Genomic DNA, 27,694 nt, shown 5'->3' with positions numbered 1-27,694 from the left:
AGAATATGGAGATGCTTCTATGCAAGAAGCAGATGTTGAAGATCATGTTGCTGAATCAGATCCTGTTGAGGAAATCCCTGCAAATGATCTATCCATGGAAGCTACAGATCAAGTTGCTATTCCTGTGGTTGAAAGCGGTGAAGCTTCTTCTGATGAATCTTCTCGTCTTGCAAGGACTCTGGAAGAAATTCAGAAGAGACAGGATGAGCAAAGCTCACTCAATGCTGAGTTTAGAGCTTTCATGGTGAGGCAAGTTGGACACAACAATGAGGTTCAAGAGATGCTGGCCAAGATCCTGTCAAGGCTAGGGCCATCTTAGATTGAGTTTGTGTTGTTTCTTTCTTTTTGCTGCATCTGTTTTTGTGCATCTGATCTTACTTATCTTCATGTACTTCTGTACCTGATGTTTGAACTTCAATGAAATCATCTTCTTCCTCCGTGTGTTTCTTTTTGTTGTCTCTGAATCTTTTCTGTTTTTTGATGATATGACAAAAAGGGGGAGAAATATGTGATAAATGATTTGATTTAATCAGTTGCTTTCACTAACAAGAACTGCAAGTTCTATATGGTTTAAGTGTTTTGCAGGTATAAAGAAATGAAGAGAATCTTCAAAGCACACAAGAAGCAAAACCATAAGAAGCGTTATTCTGTAAAAAGAATAAGCTCATGGAAACTGAAGCAAGCTGAGTGCTGTCAAGCTTCAGAATCAGAAGCACTGATAATAGAATTTGATCCATATTTGTCTATTTGCTCTGACAAAATTCTATTTGCTCTGATACATTATTTTAGCCTATATGGCTCTGATACATATCATGTGTTCTAATATACATTTTATGTTCTGACTCGTTCATGCTGACTTTTGTCGTTTAGTTTTTGTTCTGTAACATTTCAGGATGTAGAGATGCTCTGATGATGCTCTGGTACATTCAACAATGTTCTGATACAAATCTAGCATGAAGTGATGTTGGCAGAAATTCAAAGCTCTGAAGCTATCCGAGGGAAGCAGAAATCAGAAGCTGTGAATGTTCTAAAGATCCAGAAAACTCAAGTTCTGAAGCTGTCCTAAATGGAAGCAGAAATCAGAAGCTGTGAATGTTCTGAAGATCAAAGAAATTCAAGTTCTGAAGCTGTCCTAGATGGAAGCAGGAATCAGAAGTTGTGAATGTTCTGATGATCAAAGAAATTCAAGTTCTGAAGCTGTCCTAAATGGAAGCAGGAATCAGAAGCTATGAGTGTTCTAGGGATCTAAAGAAATTCAAGTTCTGAAGCTGTCCAATGGAAGCAGAAGTCAGAAGCTATGAATTCTATGAAGACAGAAGCTTATGTGATCGTCTCTACCGAAATAATCAGGGAAGTCTTTTATTAAAGTTCTTCGAGTATTTATTTCAGGGGGAGATTATTTATCTCAGGGGGAGATTGTTAATCTCAGGGGGAGACATATTCACATGCTTATGCTATAGCTGTGTAATTTGTCTTTTGTCGTCTGCTCTTTCTGATCGCAAATTCATATCATTTATATATGTTTTTGTCATCATCAAAAAGGGGGAGATTGTTAGAACAAGATTTGTTCTGATCAATTATCTTAGTTTTGATGATAACAATAATATGAATTTTGCTTAAGATAATATGGTACTCTAATCCAATGCAATTTCCTTTTCAGGAAATATATAAAGAGTATGCATAATTCAGCGCTCAGAAGCTTTGTCTCTCAAGGGTTCAGCATGCAACATCAGAACATGGTCTGGCAAGACATCAGAAGATGGTCGAAGCAGAATCAGAACATGGGTCTATGGAAGCATCAGAAGAACATGAGATCAGAAGCACTGAAGTTCTGATGGTATCACGCACAGAAGCACTTCAAGGTCAGAAGATCAGAAGATGCTTTGCACCAAGCTGTTTGACTCTGATGATATTCAAACGTTGTATTCACAAACATCAGATCAGAAGGAAGTACAAGTGGCAGGCTACGCTGACTGACAAAAGGAACGTTAGAAGCTATTAAAGGCAACGTCAGTAGACACAGCGTGAACAAGGCTCGAGGTAGTTGACAAAAGCGTATAACATTAAATGCGATGCTGTACGGAACACGCAAAGCATTAAATGCACTCAACGGTCATCTTCTCAAGTGCCTATATATATGAAGTTCTGATGAGAAGCAAGGTTACCAATTCTTAACGACTCTGTGAATATTAACTTGCTGAAACACTGTTCTATTCAAAGCTCAGAATCTTCATCTTCATCAAAGCTCACTACATTGCTGTTGTAATATATTAGTGAGAATAAGCTTAAACGATAAGAGAAATATCACAGTTTGTGATTATAGCTTTTAAGAAGCAATTGTAATACTCTTAGATTTGATTACATTAAGTTGTAAGGAACTAGAGTGATCGTGTGGATCAGAATACTCTAGGAAGTCTTAGAGGTTATCTAAGCAGGTTGTAACTAGAGTGATCGTGTGGATCAGAATACTCTAGAAAGTCTTAGAGGGTATCTAAGCAGTTGTTCCTGGGGTGATCAGTGTGTGATCAGAAGACTCTGGAAGACTTAGTTGCTGACTAAGTGGAGAACCATTGTAATCCGTGCGATTAGTGGATTAAATCCTCAGTTGAGGTAAATCATCTCTGCGGGGGTGGACTGGAGTAGTTTAGTTAACAACGAACCAGAAAAATAACTGTGCAATTTATTTTTATCGGTCAAGTTTTTAAAGCTACACTTATTCAAACCCCCCCCTTTCTAAGTGTTTTTCTATCCTTCACCGTAGTTTTGTGTCTGTGTGTTTAGTCTCTTGTACTCCAAGCAATTGTCTTTTGATGATTGTATTGGAATAGGTTATTTATGTACTTTGTCACTCTAAGCTTTTAAGCACGAGTGTGTGTCTCTTGATTGAAGCTTTTAAGCAGATCAAGGTGTGTTTTTGAAGTGTGACTTCTCTTATTTGTTTAATGTCTGTTTGTAATCACTGTTGTGATTGAGGGGGAGTGAGTGGAGATCCTCAGGTCTAGGAATAGATTGGAATTACATTGGTTAGGTCTTAAGTGAGGAGTTGTAAACGTGAGAGTTTAACTCTGAATTAATATTGCTTATATTGGATTCCCTCCCTGGCTTGGTAGCCCCCAGAGTAGGTATTGTTGTATACCAAACTGGGTGAATAATTTGTTGTGTTCTTTACTGTTTTTACGCACTTCTGTTTTAACGTTTTATTCTGTGTGATTGTGGATGTCATAACATCCAGTACGACATCGCGTGTGAGTTACTAGAATTTTCAATTTCCTAATATATAGTCTGAGATTAATAAGGAAACATAATAGAACACATAACAGTCCATGGTGTCAGATACTGATGTCACAACATTCAACTTGACATCCAATAAAGTTTGTATTAGCTAACCATACAAAACCTGCAATACAGTACACATGCATGTCATGACATCAGTCAAGACATCTAAACACAGAAATATGTTTTACCACAAAATGCAGTCAATCAAGAACATCTACAGAGAGTTTCATATTAATGGTTTTGAACGGTGGCTTCAATCTCATTTATTGCGCCACATGGTGGACCTGCATAGTTAGCACTCTAACACCCAAGTTAATTTAAGGTTTAATACGAGTAAAGTGAAATTGGAGACCAAAGATTGTGTACCTTCACATCATATGTGAACTATTTTTATAATTGATTCGATTAGAGTGAATGGGCTTGAGATAAATTGAGTCTTTAGTCGGTCTCGAATAGTTTCTTCGTAAGGCTTGATTCGGCGTTGAAAGAGTCGAGTAAACCTTAAGTATCATTAATTGACCTCTAAGTCATAGTCCGGTGTGAAGTAAAACTGAATCACTTAAGATTCGTTTTGAAAAGTAATGGGGCACATGGGTATTTAATGTGCTTTTATCATTGAAACGTGTAGTATCCTATTTGGCAAAATCTAGATTAGGGCGTCCATTGCCTAAGAAATGGGCCATTCGAACGAAACCCAATGGAGCTGCCAATGCGGCCCATCCAACATATAAGTTAAATAAGAAAAAGTCTTTTTTTAATCCGAAAATGTATTCGGTCAATAACCTCCTTAATAAAGGGGAAAAATTAAGACCACGTCCAAGACGTCCTAAACCATAGTCCTCGGGAATTTCTATAAATACATTATCCCGCAATGGGATAAAGAAATTTTTCAAGTCATACACACTTACTACTATCCAACATTACTCAGAGAGCACTCCGCTCCGAGTAACTCTAACAACACCACTCTAATCATCTGTCTACAACCCAGCAGAGCCGACCACTAGTAAGACATCTCCCCTCATGTGAGTTGGTCCCTTAAAATGCCTCAAAAACCACTGCACATGGCTACTAGCCTCAGTGAGCTAACCCTCACCCTCAAACGTGTAATGTACTTAATGGGGCCTCTGAGTCTTCCTGCCCTTGTAGGAGGAACACACACCTGTACTTTTTAGGCAGTACATTGATGCACCTTTTTTTAAAACTAACCTAGGCCACACCTTTTTTTTGATAACCATCACTTTTCCTGTCGTACCCTTAAATCCAACTTCTAATCATTACTAGTCATGGTGAACAAAAAAGCTTCATCCCCTACTCTTGATGGTACTAGCGATACAGGAAATGTTGAGGTCATGGTAGAGATGTGAGCCACCATGGACGAATCGATACCACAACCGGGCGTCAGAAGACGATGTCTAAAATACGAGACAGCGCCAACAGGAGGTCAATCCCACATAAGAGATGGAAATGTTGTATCCATAGCCCCTCTCGGATGAAATATGGGGGGGCATGTTCCCGAGGGTTTCAAACCTCCATCCTTGGCCAAGTTTAATGGACGCCGTAACCCCTACGAGCACGTTGCCTTCATCAACACATAGATGACCATCATAGGAGCACCAGACTCACTAAAGTATAAGATGTTGTTAGGTACCCTCAAGGAGGCCGCCCTTTGATGGTACATTGGCCTCCCTCATGCCTTTATTAACAAGTATCATAAATTGGTGAGGAAGCTGGTACATCAGTTCACTGCCATTCACCACATGAAGATGTCCAGCACCAACCTGTTCAACATCCTCCAAGGTTTGTCATAACCACTTAGGGTGAATCTAGATTTTGATATTTGGATGATGTCTACAAAGTACAATATCCGGACAGGCCCATTTGCATATTTGATGTGTTTTCAGATGAATTTGATTTGTTATGTTGTGTGGTGCATTCGAATTTCAATCTTCGAACGGAACGAGAGGGGCATTTTTGAAAATTCATAGGATTTGAATGAAATCTTTTCATTTGGGTTGCCAAATCATTTCCAAAGCTTTTGATTTTTATTAAGTTTGCTTGTGAATAATGGAACTAAATAGTCAGGAATGTCATTTTTTAGGCTGACATTTTTTACTCGCTAAAAACTTTAAGCTCCATTCATTCTCTTCATGTAAATGATAATAAAGAAAAGAAAAATAATAAAATCGAACATAAATGAAGCTTAACAACAAACAAGCTTCTTTACACAATCAATATAAGCATTAATCTTTTCATCATTGACTTAAAAGGGTGATTATGAAAACAAATGAGGAATTAAGCATTGATAGAAATAGTGAACAAGACTTGAATCATACAATATCCAGATGATCACTTCACAGTTTTCTAGCTCACATATTGCTTCTCAAGAAGGCTACCACAAAATGCTAAATCGAATCTCTCCTCAGGAGGATCACCAATGAAGTCAAATACAGCATCTGCATTCAGGAAATCTTCATCTGCTGTATATCTGCACAATCCATTTAAGACCACGAAATTAGCTCGGTTGGTGAGTTAAGGGACGTCAAAGGAGTTTAAAGCCAAAGATCCTGCTTTCGATCTAGGAAACTAATATAATGAATAATAAATCTGCTTCGCATTTAATAAATAGAAACATACCCGCTCTTTGTTACTATACACTTCATCCCAGCTCCTTTAGCAGCTGCTAGGCCTATGGCACTGTCCTCGACCACAACACATCTGTAAATAACAAATAACAACATTAGCTCGATATTTGAAAATCGAAAGGCATCAAAATATCAACTCGTTTCATTTACATGTAAATGAGTTCAGCTTAAGGCATCGTATAATCACATGTTGTATCAAAAACCTATTCAGCAACTGTACAACTGTGTAACATTTATTTGAACCATAGTTTGAGACAAGTTACTATCATAAGATACCTTGAAGGTTCGACGCCCAGAGTGCTGGCTGCTAGTAGATAGATGGCCTGTCACAAAGAGTATAACCCAATTAGCCACACATAGGTAAAGCCAAATTTGCATTGGAATGATGAAAATCTCCATAGTTCAACTATATTATGTAAAATGGGACTGCATATATACTTAGATTGTGTCCTAAAAATCTACCAAATTAGCATTGGAATGATGAGAATCTTACCGGATCAGGCTTTTTGCGGGGAACCACATCTCCTGCAAATATCGGGATTTTTTCTGCTCGCTCAGGTCCAAGTAAAAATGATACTATTGCAGAGACCTAAAATCAACTCACAATTTAAGCCCTGAGATGAAATACAAACAAACTATGCATAGAGAAAAATCACCCGCGTTGCACTTATGAATAAACTATGTAGCACCGCATTTCATTTAAGGAGTTGTGTTAGTGATTATGCATACCGCTTTCTCGTTCGAAGTGCTGCAAACTGCAACATTGACTCCTTGAGTTAAAGCCTGATCAATAAGCCTATATGTTTGACAGAAAGAAACACACAATAAGATGAGGCACAGACTCGATATGTCCTGATAATAAAAGAAACATGCCTTCTTGATTAATATTGCAACTCACATGTAACATGAAAACTAACTTATTTTATATGATTAACAAAGAACATTAAAAAAAATAATAAGTTTGGGTAAATAAGATAAAGAATATAGATAGATAGTAACCAACTTTGCAACACCTGGGCGAAGAGGCAACAGTTTTTTCTCAATAAGCACCATGAATAATTCTGTCTTTCGCTTGTGAAGTGAAGCAATGAAATCTTTCCTTTCTTGTTCGCCTGTTGGGGCGTTCGCAGGCCAACCTGTCTTATTAAAGTACGCCGTCATCCTAAAAAAAGAAACTCATAAAAATTGTAACTTCAAATTCAAAACAACAATATAACTTCAAATTCAAAACAACAATATAAAAATATATGTAAGTATTTGAATTACTTACCTTTCTTTTCCACCTCCGATTTTGAGCAATTCACCATACAATTCCACGTCCCATGTAACGCCTAGTTCTTTCTGCATAACTCAACAACACACGCGCACTCACAAATGTTACATTAAAGCATTGCATACTAACAAACATTAAAAACTGTCTGCTAGGCATCGTAGCTCAGGTGGTTGAGGAACCTACCTCTTGGAAGGTATCATTGAAAGAAATGCGGTGGCCGTCTTTTTCAGTGTCAACAAGAACTCCATCACAGTCAAAAAGAAGAGCAGCGGGAAGCGTTGAAGCTTCTGAAGCTGAGGCTGAGCAAATCAACTTGCTTCTTCTGGTTTTTGGAGTTGATATCTTAAGAGCAGTGAAGGTGAAAGAGGATTTTGAAGTACAACGTTGTTCATGATCTTTGTTGTGCTTCAGGAGGCTAATTAGTGTTGTTGCTTTTGGTTGAGGAGTTCGATTCAACAATGAAGCAGAGGAAATGGAGATGATGCTATTTGTTGATGCCATGGCCATAGCCTTAGCTTTCCCTTGCATACCAAATCATCAAACGCACTTCAATAACTACTTATCTGCTTCCTTTGAAGTGGGGCCGTTAATTGTGGTTTTCAACTTCCAACACAGGTTTGTTTTGATTAGGTAGTGTTGTCTTTCTTACTCTCCACGTGGCATTATTATTTACATCCCATATTTCCTTCCCACACCCTCTTCCTTTTTTGTGACAAATATTAATTAATAAACTATTAATTTTTCAAATGGTTGTTTGTTTTTCTTGAATGACATATAAATGATTCTTTACACAATCTTTAAGATTGAAAAAAATAACATTTGAAGGCCTTTGCATTACCAACATTGCTTGGTTTGTTGATTGTTTTCACTTCCTTTTATTTTTCATTTTATTTCTTATTTCAAAAAACTCACATTCAATCAAATGGAAAATATAATCAGTTAGTAATTACATAACTTGAAAGGAACTAATAAAGAAAAAGAAAACTATATACCCAAATGCTCATTTTCAAAGCATGTGAGGATTCAAGTCCATTCCTCTTTAATTTCAAATTGTTCATTTTCAAATATACAAGTTTTTTCCTCTCTGATTTGATTATTATAAATGGAGGTGCAGCAGAAGAGAGGAACTACATACAAGATCATTCTTTAAGAATACATGAGGAGAGGCCTTTGCATAGCTTCGACATTGTGGCAACCTTAATAGAGTTAGACTTGGCTGCATCAAGCATTGGATCTGATTGGAGTGCTTTCTCAAAACAATACTTGGCCTCTTCTAACAAACCCTCGGCGACAAAAACAAGACCCAGATTGTTGAATGCAGGAGCATACCCAGGCTTTAGTTCAAGCGACTTTGTAAACATAGCCTTCGCAAGTTGATATTTTTTCTGATGGCGATAGAGAATTCCCAAATTGGATAGTATCACATGTGCTTCTTGTGTTGTCGCCAAAGACAAGGCTCGCTTGAATACTTCTTCAGCTTGTGAATGTTCTTCTGATAGTTGAAGTGAGACACCTACATTCAAATATGAAAACCTATCAGGAAATTCGTGGAAAAAGGAGATGGAAGAAGGGGCTGAACTGAAGTGCCAAACTACAGCTGGAACCTGGCAATACAAAGGCATAGAATATCGAACTAGAGAAAATGCATATTCCTTGTACAGCCAAGGGATGTAGAAAGAAAGCACATACCAAGGTTAGACCAGGCATAGCTGCAACCTTTGTCACGGGCAACAGCAGCTTTGAGGTATTTTTGTGATGTTTTGAATTGCCTAGCACAAAGATTGTGAAGGCCAAGTTGGTGCCACTGCACAACATCATCCGGATCTTCTGTTATGGCCTGGTAGAAAAAGAATGATACATCAAGCAACGATGTGAGATTGTATATCCATCAGAGACACGAAACATTTCATATCAGACTAGTTGCATAATATGCATGGTAAAAGCTCCATTAACAAGTGGATACTTAAGATAAGGAACAGAAAATTTTAAGAGACCCGATAACTAAAATTTCCTTCAAAATACCTTTAAGAAAGCAAATATATTACCTGCTTTAGACTGGAAACAGCACGCTCTTCCATTTCCTTCAGCCCATCCTGTTCACTTTCATAAGCTGCTGATATCTCATGCTGAGCCTTGTGAACCATTGCAAGCCCAGCCCATGCTATTGGAGCCTCAACCAGGGATGAATCACCGTCTCTTATTATGGAAGCCATCTCATTTCCAGCACATGAAAGCAGTTCAGTTGGATCTTGAGATCTTTCTGCCTCCTTCATTCGATGGCTAGCAAAAGCATACCGAGTAGACATGCAATTGGGTTCCAATTTTGCTGCCTGGCAACAAAGGGAAGGAGAAAAGAAATAGTAAATCACAATCCATATTGACCAAAACATCGTCAAAAGATGGCTTAATAAAAATAATGGAGAAACATCAAAGTGACACTAACACTACCCAAAATGCAATAAAAGTAAAATCAATGTGAGTCATTCCAGGTATATTTAATCATGGAAAAAATGCCAAAAAAATTAGCCACGAGAATTCGTTCAAGAGAATCAACGATCGAAACATTTCTCTCAAGAACAAGGACCAGGAAACCAAGAACAACCTCAACAAATACGTTAAAAATGACTGTAGCAAGGGGCCATGAGCACCTTCTCCAAGCACTTGCTGGAAGTTCGATGATCCCCACTAATAGAAAATGCATAGGCAAGATTTGCCCAAATATGGGCTGATTTTCCATCTGCTTTAATTGCAGCTAACAAGCATTCCTTAGCGACATTAGCCGCCATGGATTGTTCTTCCGAAGCACCTTCAGAAGCATTTGCACCAGCACCTGGAATTGAAAAATCCACATGACTAAAAATGAAAACCATATTGCAAAAATTTCGCCAATCACTACATAATCATATGAAGGACAAATCAAGATAATATTGCATGAGCGTATAGATCATATAATCATAGTACCTGCTACTACTGAAGCATATTTACACAAAAGAAAGGTAGCATAATTGACCAGAGCTGCAGGGTGATTTTGATCTTTTAGGATCAACTCTTGGAAACATTTCGCAGATAATTCCAAATTTCCTCTGAAAGCAATTTAGTTAGTAACAACAATGATGAGAGACAAAGAGAATAAAAACTCATATAAACTCTTTTCAATTAAAGCCACAAAAGTATTGGTATTCCTCAAATAATTTAATGCAATAGTGTAACACTACTAAAGGTTTGAATATTTCCTTGAACCGGATAGCAAGAGAGTTGTTATAAAACCAACCACTATAAATACCTGTAGTAATCTCCATTCTAAATTTCCCCGTCAGAATTAACAATGGAGGAAAGCCAAACATGCACCATATAAAACTGACATACCTATAGGTATAAGAACCAAACCAATTAATTGGTTCGATTTTTGTCTATGCTCGAGTCCAAACCAAACCAATTAATTGGTTCGGTTTTTGTCTGTGCTCGAGTCCAAACCAATTAATTGGTTCGGTTTTTGTCTGTGCTCGAGTCCAAACCAAACCAAACCAGACCAATCAAACCTGGCTTTTATTGGTTCAGGTATCGGTTTTACGTCATTCAAAACCAATCACCCGAGATATAAACCAAACGGTTATATTTTATTATTATTTCTTTTATTTCAATCATTATATATTATTTTTCTCATTGGAGCATAAGTACTTTTTTTAATGGTATAAAAATCTAAAGCATTTGAAAAAAAAATCTGGATTGTTTTTAGATTATATAAAATAAGTTTTTAAAATTTTTAAGAAGTCGGTTTGACTGAAGTCACACACAGTCTTCATTGATTTGGTTTAGTTTGGATTTCGTGAAAAAATATTACAAAAACTGAACCAAATCAAACAAACTATTTTTTTATTGGTTTGGATTCTCTTACACCACTAGCCTAGCCATATCCACTATAAAACGCCATAGCACCGCCATCATTTGCAATTGGCCATGGTAGCTGTAAAAAAACGCGTGACCACAACCCACCATGGCTGATATTTTACAAGAATGTTCCTGCCTAAAACAATACTCGTAATCTCTTCCATTTGGTGTGCATTGCGGGTGTACTGAAGGTTAACGCTTCGCTAAAAATGAAAGACATTATCATCACATATTACATGAGAATGAATCTCACATTTGTTACAGACTAATATGTACAACTTAATCTGAAGAGTTAAATCAAACACAATAGCATCCCAAGCATATCATTTTATTTATTTTATAAATTAAAAAGAGGTAATTATCATTTGAACTTACATTTTAAGATAAGCTATTCCAAGGTTACCAAGGCAGTCATAGTTCTCTGGTGCAATGGCTAACAGAGATGACAAAACTGAGATAGCACTCTACACCAGGGTTTGGAGTTTATATTGGTCCAGGAAAAAAGGAAGTCACGTCAATTGCTAAAATTGAAACATCATATATGCCTTGAGAACATAAAGTGTATGGAAAAGAGAGAAGAAAGTTGTACCTGCACACGCCCAGTTTTAAGAAGGATAAAACCCAATGTATTCCACACAGCCGCCTGCCTGATATCTGATTGCATTGATTCTTTCAGTTTAGAAAGAATTTCCTCAAGTTCGTGAGGTTCAAGTTCTTTGTCTGAACTATTTTCTGATGAACTTTCTATTATCAGACACTATAAGGATTATAAGAATATGTCAATGAACGGTAAGACTAAAATCAGTAATTTATCAAATTAAGATTATTTTACCTGTGCATGGTGAATCTGAACTAAAGAAAGGAACTCTGCCCTATCAATCTCAACCTCGGGCCTGAGTAATATCTCTTCGGCCTTCTCATAAGCCAATATAGCCTGAAAAAATCAATGACCTAATGAGAAACCTATATGTAGGAACCATAACAGGTAAATTTCGAAGAACTACCTTTTGAGGTTGGTTTAATCTTTGGTACATCAAGCCTAGTATAAAATGAGCATGAGCATTTTTTGGCATCTTCCTCGCAACATGAACCAATCCCTACAATATAACTAGTTTTGTCAGCAACAAACCACAACGATGGCCATAAATCATAATCAACAACAGCAACAACCACCAAATCTTATCCCACTAAGTGGAGTCAGCTACACAAATAAAATTTTGCCATAATGTTCTATCCAGGACCGCAACAATGGCCATAATCATGAAAATAAATTACTATGTCAAAGATCACATCTTAATAACTAACTAACTAGTTTTAGGAAGGAATTAGAAAAGATAGCTATATATTCTGACAAAGTGGAATCCTAAAACACAGACAACGAATGATTGATTGACAGTAATTAAGCTTAAAAGTGCGATAATTTAAACGAAAGGAAAATAAATTGAACTATTCTAAACTAAACTCACAGTCTTCATGCTGCTAACTTTTTCCTCCCGTGATGAAGGAGGACCTTGAACATGTTGATCACCATCCGCGTCAACTCCACAGTCAATAGAAGAATCCGTCTTACTAGGTTTGGAACGGTATTTCCCCAGTTTGTTGTTCAACTTCTTCCCTTCGCCATCATTACTATCGGTGTCTTTGGACAACAAACTCTTATCTTGACTGTTTTCATCATTTATCAACCTATATATTAATTCAAAAACAAAAATAAAAAGAAAAGCAAAAAAAAAAAAAAAACTCAGTATTAATGTAAACAATTCATATTGAAATAACTTAAAAACTTTTTTGCAAAATTAATACAGTTACAATGTTATATTATAGCGCATTTGCAGATACAGTTTAATTGATTGTTTCAGTTCAATTTCGCCGGAATTCTAAGTTCGAGATTTCAAATTGTTATCTACAGATGGAAAATGATGGAAAAATTGAAACGAAGAAAAGTGAGGTGAGAAAGAAAAACCTGGTGATTTCGGTATGTGGAGGAGGGAGAAGTGGAGAATCGTCGTCTTCGGCTTCTGGAGGATCGACGTTAAGGTCAGCCAAAACAACGAGTTTGGGAGTGGTAGGGTTAAGTCTCTTGAAGCTTGAACTTTCTACTGAACCTCCTCCCAATTTCTCAGCCATTTCTCGTCAGTTAGGTTTTGAATTCTGCATTTCATATATGTATTTTTTCTGTGTTGTTTTGTGTTTTTTCCGGTTAAATAAATTAGAGATAAAAAAATATAAAATACTCTCTATGTTCCAAATTATTTATTGCAATGGCCCACTTCACACAAATTAAGAAACAATAATAAATGAAAGAGAAAGAATAATAAATTTACTTATCCTGATTAACTATTTGTGTATTTGAAATAACATTAATATTAAGTGGGAAAACAAAAAATTAAGAGTATTTATTACAGGATATAATTGAAAGATTAAATATAAAATTACATTGGTAATGTAAAGTGACAAGTATTTTTGGACAATTTTTTTCTTCTTAATATGACATTTATTTTGGGACAGAGGGAGTAGTGTTTTTAGGAATTTATCTTTAAAGTGATATACTATTATGTCAAGCAATTTCCTAAAAAACTCCGAAACAAAATATCGACAACCTTAAAAAAATCTGCAATTAAATAATAATATTATTCTGGATTGGGTCTAGGGCTGGTCCACCGAGGACGACCCAAAATACTGGCCCAATCTATTAGGGACATTGGAGAACACGTTCCCCTCACTCGAGGAGAACGTCATCAACTGTCTCCCCACATTTCATGCGACTAGCGAAACAGTTATCTTCCATAACAAATAGTTCCGCCCACGCCTCTGAAAATCACGGGACAACTGACCCAGGATGATGAGCACATGCTGCTCATCTCCATGTGCACGTGGGAATCCTGGTAGTCGTTTGTTATGGGTCTGAATCCTCGGCCAATAAGGGAGACTATTAGCCAATCGTTGGGGGCTCACTATAAATATTTTTCTCTATAGGAGGGTCGGGTATTCTAACTATATTCTCAAACCCTAATTTCTACCTCTTCACTCGTTCTTACTTGAGCTTATGTCTGTCTACAGGTACACCCCATCCTTTGTTGATTCCATCGAGCTTACGACGTCCGCCTGCCACATTTACTTTCTGATCTCGGTAGATTAGTGGCGCCGCCTGTGGGAAGCCTTGTTTCCATGTCTTTCTTTCCCTGAAACCGAAGGACCAATTGCTAACCTAGTTCGGTGCAACTCACATACTCTGGGGGCTGCCAAGCCAGGAAGAAAATCCACTAAGATAGTATTAGTTCAAAACTAAACAACCAGAGTTTACAACTTATCACATAATCACTACTTTATGCAACTTCTACCTAGGACACACCTAGATATGAGATCCCCCTCTCACGTCACAATCACCTCAGTGATAATAACAACAATAACAATTGACAGAGGTCATACTTTCAATTACACACAATACACTCGTTGCTTAAAAGCTCATGAGTGATTGACAATGAACAATCAGTCAAACTCTATACCTCAAAAGATACACGAGTGACATACACAAAAACAATCTTCTAAAAAGACTCCTAAAGCCCTAGGACTCTTGCAAAATTAACTTATCCTTATTTTTCACACTTTGTCATTAGGTTTAGGCTCTTCCTTTTATAAGTCAGTGCAACGCTTGGGCTTGGATATTGAATCTGGCTATAACCTTATGCAAATCAAATCATATCATATCAAATCTAATCAAATCTTCAACTGCAAGGCAAAAGGTTTTGACATCCAATCAAGCAAATCAAATATTTTGTTATCTCTTCAGCTTTGAAACAAATCTTCAGAGAATCCAATCTTCAATGTGCTGCTTGATTCATAAGTAACAAAACAAATCTTCTGGAACAATAAGAATAAATCTTCCAAAAATAGAAACAACACAGGCTGCAATGTCGTAGCAACATGTCATGACATCTTATCCAACATCTTGTTGAACTTATTGTTTTACCAAAATGCAACCAACAAACCAAAACCTAACAATCTCCCCCTTTGGCAATATTTTGGCTAAAACAATTTTAGCACAAAACATCCAAAAAGAAAACTAGGAGAGATACACAATAAACATTATTTCAAAGACTTATCTTCATAATAATAATAATGCACAAACAAAAATAATCATATTTATACACAGTAAACCCACACATAGAGACCCAGCCTCACACACATATCACCAGATATTACAATTCCTTCAAATCCCGGAATTTTCAGAGACCAGATGTCATGACATCATGTATGACATCACAGAACCAGCAACCCCCTCAAGGGAACATCCAAGTAATTATGAATTGTCTAAGTTTATACATATCAGCAGAAGCAATTCAAATCAAGCATGACGGACAATCATGCTCCCCCTAAATAGTTGCATATATAGCAAGCAACTATGAAGACAACAACCAAAGACTACTCTTCCTAGAAATAGTACAGTCCTATCAACATGTCAACATATTTGACATGACAACACACTTTATTCCCTCTTTTTAGTCAAAAATTGACAAAAATAGAGTAAATATGCAAATAAAGTTGGAGGCAGACATACATTTGTGGAAACACACACTAAATCAGATGGAAACACACAGTACAAACTTGTTGATCATCTTCGGGTGGTCTTGCACCTTTTACCCCTGTAAAAAATCCTTCTACATTTCTTGTTGATGTCACATGTTTTAAGAGTGTTGATACTGAACTCCCTTGCCACCACCTTAGAACATGTCCTCTTCGAACCAGTCATTTTATCCTGCAGAGATCTTTTGTTCTATCCTTCAACAACATCAACCTGGTTAGGCTTATCATGCATCAAAAAATAAAGGAAAAGTATAATATCTGTTGCATTTCTCCACACCTGTAATTGCTATAACTCCTCAATAGTGCAAGTCCTTAGCCCACTTCTTATGTTTTCACTTTGATTTTCATATAAGGCTTTAGTGAACATAACAGTCAGTCGTTCCTTAATGTCTACATCCTCCAGAGTAGCCACCTTGCCTTCAAGAAGATTCCTAATGGGGTGATTATTACTGTCAGAGTTCTTGTTCCAGCTATGTTGAATGAAATATTTAATCTCATTTAAATCTTCACAGTATAATGTCATAACATCTTGCTTGGCATTATGTTCCTTCAATATCTATTTCATCCACACTAGTTGAAAGCAACTTTTTCTTGTTTCACCATATTCAACTTCAGCATTACACTAAGAAACACATATTTGCTTCTTATTGAACTAGGAATCATACTATTTCTCAAAGAGAAACATCCATCAACATTACTATCCCATTTTGCATTGCAAAAAAATTTCAGCATGAATTTTGTGTTGGGAGAATAAAGTACACCATAAAAACTTGTTCCAATGATATATTTCCATATCTTCTTTTCTTGAATAATAGGACTCGTCCTTGTTTCAAGTTTAAAGAAAAGATATGAATTTGATATTTCCTCATTGAATTCAATGATGTCTCATTTATTAAGGTGTCTTGTAATAATTTCCTTGGAAGTTTTCAGATTCGATACTTGTGAACTCACAAATTACTTATCTTCCTGCCTCATCAGTCTTTACAAAAGATGTTCCAACATTGTCTTCGACATCCATCTCTTTTTCAATAATTGAACCATCAATCACCACACTTATGGGTTCCATTGTAACTCTCGTTCTGGAGTTAAACACTCTATGAGCTCTACTGTTTGAAGAGTAACCCATAAATATACTTTCATCACTTATGGGATCCATCTTGTCCTTTTGATCTTTGTCAGTCAAGATATAACATTTACTTCTAAAAATATGAAAGTCTTTGACTGTAGACTTCCTTCCTTTTCATAACTCATACAGAGTTGCTGAAGTGTTTCCCCTCAAAATGACCCTATTATGAATATAACATGCATTATTCATAGCCTCAGCCCAAAGCTGCAATGGCAATTGCTTAGCATGAAGCATGACTCTATATGATTCTTGTATAGTCTTAGTCTTTTGCTCAACAATTCCATCTTGCTTAGAAGTGATGGAAAAAGAAAATTTATGACTGATATCTTCAAAAGTACAAAATTTAGATAATTTTACTTTCTCAAACTCCTTGTCATGGTCACTTCTTGTTTATGACAGCACCCGTTGTAACACCCGGGGCCGAATAGGGCAGAGGATGGTTGCACTGCATGTGACACTCGTGGCCGAAGATGGCAAGGGTGGTCGCCACATCGGAATGAGAAGGATCCTGAGGTTGTGTGGGGAAGAGACTACATGGTTGAAAGATGTCTTATGAGGATTGATAGGTACTAACTATACCAACAAGATGCATCTTCTTTTTGGTATCATGTTCCATAAGAACTCCTCAGTTTAGCGTGCTTGATTTGGAGCAATTTTGGGATTGGTGGCCTTCTGAGAAGTTTCTCGGAAAGTGTGTGAGTGAGGACAAATCATGTTGAAAAGACCGTGTTGGTTTGTGGGATCAATCGATAATCCCGAAAGCAGTTGGGGCGTTACAAATGGTATCTGAGTCAGAACTCTCCTAGTACGATGTGGTTCGAGGATGAACCATGCGTTAGGTGGTGGGCATGTAACACCCGAGACCGATGAGGGAAAAGGGTGGTTGCACTGTATGTAACACTCGTGACCGAAGATGGCAAGGGTGATCGCCACATCGTAATGAGAGGGATCCTAAGGTTGTGTAGGGAAGAGACTGCATGGTTGAAAGATGTTTTATAAGGATTGATATGTACTACCTATACCAACAAGATGCATCATCTTTTTGGTAGCTTGTTCCATAAGAACTCCTCAGTTAAGCGAGCTTGACTTGGAGCAATTTTGGGATGGGTGATCTTATGGGAAATTTCTCGGAAAGCGTGTGAGTGAGGACAACTCATGTTAAAAAAAAACCCATCTTGATTTCTGGGAAGTTTCTCGAAAAGTATGTTATAAAACAGTTTCAATTCAATATAAAATTGGTTTATATTTAAGAACTTTTTACAATGGTTTGCATTTATAAAGTACTATTATATTTTGAATTTTTCTTAAGAATTTTTTTTTGTTTTAAAAAATTAAACTAAAATTTAAAAAAACAAAATTTACTTTCATGGGAAAAAGTATTTTTCTTAGATTTAAAAAAATTAATTCAGGAAAAATACCATTTTTCTTTTCAATTTCAGAAAGCATACTAAAGAAATCTTGTCTCAAGGAATATTTTAAAAATTGAAATCCAAATTTAAAATGATATAAATAAAGCTTTGTTTGGAGATTGAAATCGAAATTAATCCTTTTAGATATAAAATAATACATAAAAGATAAGATTTGATTGGATATTAAAATTCGGATTCACCCTCTACACAAGTTCTTTTATTAAACAAACAATTTTACACACAAACAAAACTTATTTTCCAGTAGAGAAAAATTAAACAATATTTTTTACAAAATATTATATATACATTAAAACACATTAAAGTGTATCTAGATCAAATTGTTGCAACCGAACTCATAAGTGTGACATCTCAATCAATAACTGGCATAATTTTTAGGTCTTTCAACATAATTTGACACAATTCCAAAACTCATATAAAATTGTTTTATTTTTCGCATTCTGAAAAATACAAATTTAATTGAATAAGTCAAATTTGTATAAGTAACACAAACAATTTTTAAAAGTGGTAGCATGTACTTGTTGGCCTTATATGTTGAATCAATTATGAGGAGTGAAAATGTGTTGAACAATTTGGTGAAATCAAGATGAGTCCAAAATATATCTCGAACGATTTTTCCATCCTCACACACTCTGTACTTAAATACATAATGATCATCATTTGAAAGCTTTAATAATTGTTTCATTTCATATCTTGGACCTCTTATTGTCTTGTTGTTTCGGATGCGAACATTGTACACTTGTCTGATATTTGCAACACTTTCGGATTTCTTTTCAAAGTGACTAGTATATTTTTGGATTAAACCATGTTCAATGTCATGTCAGAGACAAGTTTCTTCTCTTCAGAATTCAGACGAAATACAATAGGATGACTGACTAATTTGTAACACAAAACATGGTTATGTATATCACAAATCATATTAAATATTCATGTATTATTCGCCTTGAAGTACCTACGCAACTTAAAAGGGCACTCACATTTCCTCGATCTGGTGTCATCACGTTTCAACTTTTAGATAGGTTCTCTATACTTGCCATTTCTTTCCCATCTAATTGTCACAAATGTTTATCTTCTATCAGAACCAAAATCCGACCTCATGGTTACAACGTCGAATTCTAATTTGGCAACATCTGTGCGAACCCCTTAAAGCATTTGTTCGTATAACAAACTCCTATTTATTTGTAAATTATTTTTCAACATCTAAATGATTACCACCTGGTATAACATCCATAGATACAATAACCTCGAAGACAATGATAACAAAAAACAATTCAAATTCAACATCAAAATAGTCTGGATTTCACTTTTCAGACACAATGTAACAGAATTCGAATTCCAAAATCCTGACACAACGCACATATTTCAGCAAACTAAATTAGACGATCACAATCAATAATCAATTTAATGCATGTAGATTACTTGAAGTTTTAGCTTCTTTTATTTATTTCGATACCAAAATCTAGAAGAATGTTGTTTTGAAATAAAAATGGAAAGAGATTTTTGTAGAACTTTTCAAAATAGTATAATGAAGAGTGGTAACATGCAAGATAATAGTCAAATTTGTTTTCCCGCTTAAATTTTTGGAGATCGTAATCGAGACTGCGTCAAGAAATTAAATTTCAAACATATATTTGGCAAAAGTAGTAGTGCCGATTTTGGTATAATAGATGCACTAGAATTTTTTAAAATCCGAACGATACGCATTTTTGGAGATCGTAATCGAGACTGCGTCAAGAAATTAAATTTCAAACATATATTTGGCAAAAGTAGTAGTGCCGATTTGGGTATAATAGATGCACTAGAATTTTTTAAAATCCGAATGATACAACGCGTATTTTAGAGTTTTTATAGTGTGTGTGATCAGTACACTCGAGGTGTAGTGAAATATACCCTTAATACATATGTTCTTTTAGAGAATCCGGCATGTGGTAAGAATCGAGCATTTCATTATCCAAAGGTATTAAAGAAATCTTTTGTTTAATTTGTCTAGGTGTGAGTATTGATTGCTTAAAATGTTATTCTGCTTCAATTTTTAAAGCATTTTGAAGCAAGTTTTGGAGTCTTTCACCAATTGTTGCAGTTGCAGAATTGCTTTTTTTTTGTTGCTTTGTATCTCTGTCTGGGTTCTAATCATTGTATTTCCTGTGCTTGGTGTGATTAATATAAAAATTGCCTTTTTAAAAAAAATATAGAGAATTAAAAAACCACAAATGTATGGAAATATAAACCTCACTGTCCTGAGCAACTGGCATCATAAATGACAGGAAAGGTATCATTCTATCCTACATTGCCCGTGTTCGAAATATCCTTTGCCTAGGATTTTGACAAAGTGACTCGACAGAAGGTTCAGGTCAAGGCATGGTATGCCCGATAATTTTTGTTTTAGTCACAGAAAGTCAATTACAGAACATCACTAACCCAAAAGAGACACAACGAACTAACAGAACCCTTATTTCCCAATCACATCTAACTATAAAAAAAATCTTCCACTGCAAGAAATTGGGTCTCGAAATTCGGAATTAGTTCCATCCATTGAATCCCCAGTCTATCAAACCATATTAGGCCTCTGTGGCAGCAGTAGATTATAAAACTTATCGTGCAAGAAGAAATTCTTTCCCTTGCTATCAACAGCTTTTTTCCACCCACACCATCCCCCATTGATTACTTTCTTCAGATCATCCGTGCCTGTATAGTGTGGATCAAGTATTAAAAATGCACAATCTCCAGTTGCATCATTGTAATCCACTCCCAATAGTGTATATGCAAGGACACCACCACCTGCATTTAAGATCCAAAGTGTTATCACTATATACTGTCAAATTTAAGTGATCCCATATTGGGAGATGCCAAATAAATGGCTGATAGAATACACAAATAATATAGCATCTACTAACCAATCATAATAGGTGTACTTTGGGTCTCAAAGTGCAATGCTAGCTCTCGACATTTTTCCGGAAGCTCAGCTCCAGATCTAACATTGATGACTTTGCAAGTAACCTGTGTTTCAGAAAGAAAGAAAAAAAGCAAACAACTCAGTCAAGTCATTAAGAGAACACAATTATGCTCACAAGCAACATAGATATCAGTTGGGCCAAACTCCCAATTACAACTATAATATATACAGGCTATCTATAAACGTACAATTCAACATTGATATAGTATATGTTTTGTACTGCTTTGTATCAGTGGATGGGAATCAGATTTCTCAGTAAGCATTGTAAACTTAGCTTAACAGCTCATATTGTTAAAGTAGTTAGCTGTTAGTTATACCAGCTGTGTCAATTTGTTAGCAGCAATTTATAAACTCCCTTTACACTCTGTATTGTGAGATTCAGAATGCAAATAATAAACAAACTTCAGATTCATCACATTTACAGTTTCTCTCTAAATTATACTGTTCCTTAACTATCACAAACATCAACAAATATTAAAATGAGCAGAACACTTACACCGAGAAGTTTGTCTAAAACAAAGCTCAACTCAATGGCACCAATCCACTCTCGTGACCCAATAAAAGAAGGATCTTTATCACCAATCTCGACAAGTGACTGCTGTATTTCTCTGAAACATTTGCAGGTTTGTTAGGCTAAATTAAAAAACTAACATTTAAAAAACCAAATTAATAATCCTTTGTATAGTGTGAAGAATCAAATACAACCAATTTTTAAAACCTGATAACAAATTCAAAAGATAAATGAGGAAGTAACATCTCCTATTACAGCAAAATCCATCAAGAGAAGAGAAAAACTATAAATACCTATGAGAAGGAACTGCTATAGATGAGTAGTTTTGGAGCCTGAACCATGAAATGATAGTCTGGAGGGACCGATAAGCACAACCCCATCCCTAGAAAATACAAATAATTAATATTTTATACTACAAGAAAATTGAGTCATTTTGTTTTAATATATGCTCTTGACACCACAATGGGAAATCCACACATAACAGATGAATCAAGAAGTAAACCACAAGAAAATGAAAACAAAAGATGAGATTTTTTTAGTGATAGAAGGTTAAAAACCTAGAATCTAGCATCTGAATAGTAGCTTTAAGGCTAGCAGCTCATCAAAGAAGTAACACTAAAGAGTAAGGACAATATACAAAGAAGCTTCAAATGCAGCAGATAAAAGTGATTAGCCCGACTTAGATGCCCTTAAACTGGTCTTCAGTGCAAAATAAAATCATTGAGGTTATTGTTAAATAACTTATAATGTATTTACAAAAGGTCAAACATCAAATTGATAAAAGTGGACTGGAGGAAGCTCTTGCAAAATGCCTACCAAAGGGTGCCCTTTCTATAAGGGAGGTACTACTACATTTCTGGTGTTTCTAAAGCCAGGATGGTAGCCCAGCTCTAAAGAGCATTGAAACATTTTATTAAGCAGTGTAAAAAGTATTATTTCGCAAAACTCGTGAGCAAAGACAGTAGCCAAGATATAATGATTTTTTATTTTAAAATAGAAGGATTTGGCAACTCAAGGAAAGACAGATAAAAGATGTTCATGTTCTCCACGAGTTTCATTTATTGAGATACTAAACATCGAATCATCTTCTTTATTACGGATTCTCCTTCATCCTTTCCTGGATGGCTGGAAGTTCTAATTTCCTATAAATTATTTTATCATATAAAAAAATTATACACTAAAACCACAGTCTTGATTGGCTAGCCTAATTTTATTTTGTATTCAATTTTTTATAGACAAATAAGCAGGAATAGTTTAAAAGATTAAATAACAAGAATACAATTTGATATCGTACTTTTAGTCATTTTAATAACTTACAATGATCTCCCAGTATTCAAATTTCAAACAGTAACAACTATGGTGTGCTTGTGTTTCAATTTAAAATATTCACCACTTGGACGGTTTGATCAAGGCCAAGAATAAAAAATACAGTTTCAACATTCAAAAACATGTTACAACTATTACGAAGCAGAAGAATTGCAATTACCGAATCATTGAAACCATCCTGAAGATAATGATGGTACTCATAGGAACCTTGAACAAGGGAAAGAGTTCCCCCAATAACTGCATAAAGCATGACACTTTAAATGAGACAGTGGGACAAAGAAGAATTATATTAAGAATGAGTAAAGGCCATAATGGCAACTAACCCCCACTGCTTGGAATCCCAATGTGTACATCTCTGAGCAAAGATGAACCTAACATTTCCACCAAATATTAGAATACTTTGAAATTTGAATATTTTCAAGGAGTTAGCATTGGAAAATACAAAATGGGAAGAGGCGATGCAATCATGATTTTTAGCATCTACACAACTTATAACATGAACTTTCTATGGAGATGTGCATACAACCTTTCTGCGGAGAGACAGAACCACCATTTTTCAATTTTGAAAAATCCAAGGCATTGGCAATTCTTAGAAGGGGACGATCATAAGGTAGCCCCAACCTAAAGTGCAAGGATTTCCTAAATTCAACTGCAGAAAGTATGAAGAATTTATAAATCACTGACGTATGTTGAGATCATAAATGATAAAGCAGAGTGGACAGACCTAATAGATACATTTGTTTCTGAAATTTAGTAACACTATACAGTATGGTATGAGAAGAATCCTATCCATGGACAAAGCAAAAGTTCAACAGCATACCTTGCTTCATTTCTGTCTCCCCAAAATTCAGTTCATAGAAAACAGTTATTGGATGCAGAATCCCAGGAGGACTAAAGTGATAAGGTTTTAGCTGAAAATTGAATAAATAGTTAGTCAATCAAAAGAACAATAAGTATTGAATACATGTCAAAATAAAATTTTACAATGAAATATCATTGATAAATAAAACATAAAAGGTTTTTTTTTTTAAAACAGAAATTACTATATACTATTCATGCAAATAAAATTACTTCATAAATTTCACCTGATCGATCCCAAATAATAATCATCACAATGTTTTGTAAAGAAAGGATAATAGTTTCCTCCATATCTTAATTTTACTATGAGATAATATGTAGCAAAATAGGTTCAGATTAAAGTCAAAGCATTAGCATCTCACAACATGCATATATCTTTGTAATTGCACATTCATAATTCATATTACCCATCAAACAAGGAAGAAATAGGTCTGCTTCTTTAAAGCAATTAATCCCGGGCTGTTCTACAACTATAAGACAGATCTCCAACTGAGATATATTTGAAATTGAAAACTCAGGTACATTACAGCTCGCATCAAATAGACAGTGTCACTTCATTAGAGAACTATTTTACATGGAGAAATAATGTATAGATATGGAATTGTGAATTTGCAAGACAAATACCAAAAACCCATCTGAAATTTAGCAATGATAGGATAAAGGAATGGCAATAAATAACAAAACATCTACTAACTAAAGAAAAGTTATTTTCTCGTGACTTGGAATCATGGTGGAACAGTAGAACCATGGAAATCTTATATAGTTAGAAAGATGAACTCATTGCCTCACCTGAGGATGTTGTACCAATAGGCTAGGCAACATAAAGTTTTGCATGATATTTAACTGGTCAATTAACCCAGGGATGATTAAACACGAAACTGCATGTCTGAGTGGAAGATCCCTGGAAGAATAGCAGAGTACATCTAGCTTAATATCCACAACAACGAGTCTGGCTTCTTCCAGGACTGAGAGTAATAACTCAATTTCAATTAAGAGTCAACAATGCTAAAAACACTACTGAAGTAATTCAACACCAAGTATGACCCAAATCCTGACCTGGAAGATATTCTGCAATAGGTGCAGCAGATGCTGATGACGGCCCTAAGCTATTAAATAGAACACTCACTTGGATAGTATCTGCATTCTAAGCAAAAGAAAATTTCACAAAATGGACAATAGCAGTCATTTAACTATTCGTAAAGGATCCAGCATAAAATTAAGATCAACATATAAGCAAAATCACAAACAAAATAAAATAATATAGCAAAAATTAAATAGTTAAAAAGAAAATGGTAGATAAAAAGAATATCATAACCTTTTATTTTACCTCTATGGAAAAAGCTGCTTTATTGTTGAAGGAAAAGTATGAACATGATAGTGAGCTTGCATCAAAGCCCTCATCACTCTTAGCCAAAGGCTTGGTTTCGGAGAGGTCTGTGTCAAAGTCTAATTGTACACCTCGAACTATGGCAGGCGGAGGTTTATCTGGAGAGGTTTTGCTCAATACTTCTAAAATGTACACGGCCTGAGGGTCTTTTAACTTGGCAATAACAGCTTCAGTTGCCTTTACATATGCTTTCTCAACATCTGTGGAACAAAATTTGTCCAGTTTACTGCATTTAGAACATAGTAAAACATGCATCTTAGATGATTCACTGAGATCCAGATATTACTCTGTACAGATGAACACTAAGATGTACCTGACTTATTTAAATTGAAATCAAATACATAAGTTTCATCTAATTGACTGCAAAAATACATGTCAAGTTCAAAATTTGTACTGTGGATCTTGACCTATGGACTCAGATTACATTGAATTCACAAAGCACACTAAAATAATAATAAGATGACTTCTCATAACAGACTTAAAATAATAACTCAAGATGCTTTTCCAAAAAAATAAATAATAGTAACTCAAACTGCGAACTGCTTGATCTTCATCAAACGGTTTCGACAAATGACAGTGTGTTTTTTGTGACTGCATGTAATCAATTTCCCTTAGTTTAAGGGTACTATCATTTGTGACCTGCATTTTTTTGTCTACCTCGCATGTAGTATGTGTATATCATCATGAACTCAAACTAAAGTGCTTTCAGCTAGAGTTTTCATTGCAACTCACTACTCGAGGCATGTGGTCAGTAACTTCCTACCACCCACTATGCAAACCTAACGCGACGAGTGTAAATTACATACCCAATTCTGACTAACATTCAGAGATTACAAATTAATAAAAGTTAAATAAAAATCATTGCCAAATCACAGCATTGGTATGTTTCTGGAAACACTTACCAGTTGGATTTTTGAGAGGGTAATAGACAGGCAACTTAATCGGAAGCTCACAACGAAGCATGCAACCATTCTCCCACAAAAACTTCTCAGGATGTTCTTCCTGTATAACCGATGTAACAAGCTTAAGTCCGCTATTTGCATTTCCACTCTCCGCCACAAAATAACGGGGATCACCAGAATCCGAACTGGAAATAGCTCCGATCAGAGATTGATCTTCTACCGATCCTTCACCGTAGAGGATCTTCCTTAATTCACGAGTAGCTTCGATTGCGGCACGAGCATCGGTGTCGTCTCCGGAAGCTAGGGCTCCGATTATTTGAAAACCTTTCGGAATTAAGGTTAGAAGGTCCTCTGATTCTTTGCGGAAATCGGGAGAAGAGGAAGAGGGGGTGGTGTTGATGCGGCGGATGATGGAGACAATGGTAAGTGGCGGTAAGAATGGGGATCCGATTAACCAGTGGTGGATTCCCGGGTCGGATCCTTTGGGGAGTTGCTTTGGGCGGCATAGCAGTCTCACGGTGTGATTGCTATCGTACGCCATCGGGATTCTCTGCTTTCACTCTGCTGTTTTCAAATCAATTTCAACATATCACTCTCGCCTCAATTTTTTATAATTTTCCTTTTTTTTTTTTTCCACCACAGGTTTAGTCTGATTCATTTTGGAGTCAATTCTGACATAAGGTGATTTCAAGTCTCATTTCATAAAAACAAATTATTGCCTATGCAAAGTGCAATAATGTTATTTAGAAACAATTTTTTTTCCACAAAATACACTCTTGTCATTAACTAACAAACAAACTTAACTCATCTTGAAAAAAGATTGGCCGCCTTCCCTAACACGTGGACAACCGAATTTGCTTTGTGTTTTATAAGTATAATTGTAACAATTGTTGTAAGGAAAGAATAATTTCTCTAAACTCAGAGCTACCCCTACGCTTGGACCAGAGAGCTTGAACCACCTGTTGAGAATCACTTTCGAAAATAACATTTTGCATATTCAAAGTTATAGCTTCCTAAACTGCTTCTTTAAGGGTCGTGATTTATGCTTTTATGACATACTGAGTACTAAAGTCTCACGTTGTACCTTCAATTATAAAGCGACCACGGTGATCTCGCATATACAAGCCCCTATTAGTGGTACCTCTCTGAGCATTAAAATCGGCATCAACATTGCATTTGAACCACCCAACAACCGGCGGTTGCCAAGTCAACAATTGTTGTTGCATATTATTGTTAGTTCGAACTTGTTGAGTTGTGAACCAATCTTGCCAGTTACAAACCACAATTATACCGACTTTCAATGCTTCCTCCTGCTTATCATTCCACAGCTTATCATTTCTATTTCTCCAGATCACATCCATCATTATCGCCACTCTCCTCGTGGCCTTCCTATCCTACTTACTACAAATATAAAAAATAATGGACTTCGCATTAGTAAATGATGTTAAACGAGGATCTATAATAGTGGATAAATTTGTTGCCCACCAACATTGGTTAGTGGCACTACACAAAAACAGAACATGTCAATCATCTTCACTATT

At 35.8% G+C, this 27,694-nt stretch overlaps 3 protein-coding genes across 3 annotated transcripts; all 3 read right to left on the bottom strand.

Moving 5' to 3' along the window:
• Positions 1 to 5,476: 5,476 nt before the first annotated feature.
• LOC131662086 (CBBY-like protein) lies at positions 5,477 to 7,758 on the bottom strand. Its single transcript, XM_058931777.1, has 8 exons — positions 7,375 to 7,758; positions 7,189 to 7,259; positions 6,922 to 7,080; positions 6,648 to 6,714; positions 6,412 to 6,507; positions 6,195 to 6,241; positions 5,911 to 5,991; positions 5,477 to 5,761 (listed from the first exon to the last, which is right to left on the bottom strand). Exons 1-8 carry the CDS (start codon positions 7,717 to 7,719, stop codon positions 5,638 to 5,640), a joined length of 990 nt encoding a protein of 329 aa, XP_058787760.1. The 5' UTR covers positions 7,720 to 7,758; the 3' UTR covers positions 5,477 to 5,637.
• A 422-nt stretch (positions 7,759 to 8,180) lies between these two features.
• Positions 8,181 to 13,261, bottom strand: LOC131662085 (probable UDP-N-acetylglucosamine--peptide N-acetylglucosaminyltransferase SPINDLY). Its single transcript, XM_058931776.1, has 11 exons — positions 13,043 to 13,261; positions 12,546 to 12,765; positions 12,084 to 12,176; positions 11,912 to 12,013; positions 11,669 to 11,836; positions 11,455 to 11,543; positions 10,153 to 10,274; positions 9,840 to 10,021; positions 9,237 to 9,521; positions 8,881 to 9,028; positions 8,181 to 8,704 (listed from the first exon to the last, which is right to left on the bottom strand). The coding sequence occupies exons 1-11, from the start codon at positions 13,204 to 13,206 to the stop codon at positions 8,331 to 8,333; spliced, it is 1,947 nt and encodes a 648-aa protein (XP_058787759.1). The 5' UTR covers positions 13,207 to 13,261; the 3' UTR covers positions 8,181 to 8,330.
• Positions 13,262 to 20,412: 7,151 nt separating this feature from the next.
• Positions 20,413 to 26,758, bottom strand: LOC131662084 (probable Ufm1-specific protease). Its single transcript, XM_058931775.1, has 12 exons — positions 26,154 to 26,758; positions 25,192 to 25,451; positions 24,921 to 25,008; positions 24,654 to 24,829; positions 23,827 to 23,917; positions 23,533 to 23,655; positions 23,330 to 23,377; positions 23,167 to 23,243; positions 21,974 to 22,062; positions 21,666 to 21,777; positions 21,111 to 21,213; positions 20,413 to 20,994 (listed from the first exon to the last, which is right to left on the bottom strand). Exons 1-12 carry the CDS (start codon positions 26,692 to 26,694, stop codon positions 20,765 to 20,767), a joined length of 1,938 nt encoding a protein of 645 aa, XP_058787758.1. The 5' UTR covers positions 26,695 to 26,758; the 3' UTR covers positions 20,413 to 20,764.
• Positions 26,759 to 27,694: the final 936 nt, after the last annotated feature.

This window comes from Vicia villosa, linkage group LG3 (genome assembly GCF_029867415.1).
Source record: "Vicia villosa cultivar HV-30 ecotype Madison, WI linkage group LG3, Vvil1.0, whole genome shotgun sequence".
Lineage (NCBI taxonomy): Eukaryota > Viridiplantae > Streptophyta > Magnoliopsida > Fabales > Fabaceae > Vicia > Vicia villosa.
The sequence above is the reverse complement of the archived record's forward strand: the minus strand, read 5'-3'. Positions and strand labels throughout refer to the sequence as shown.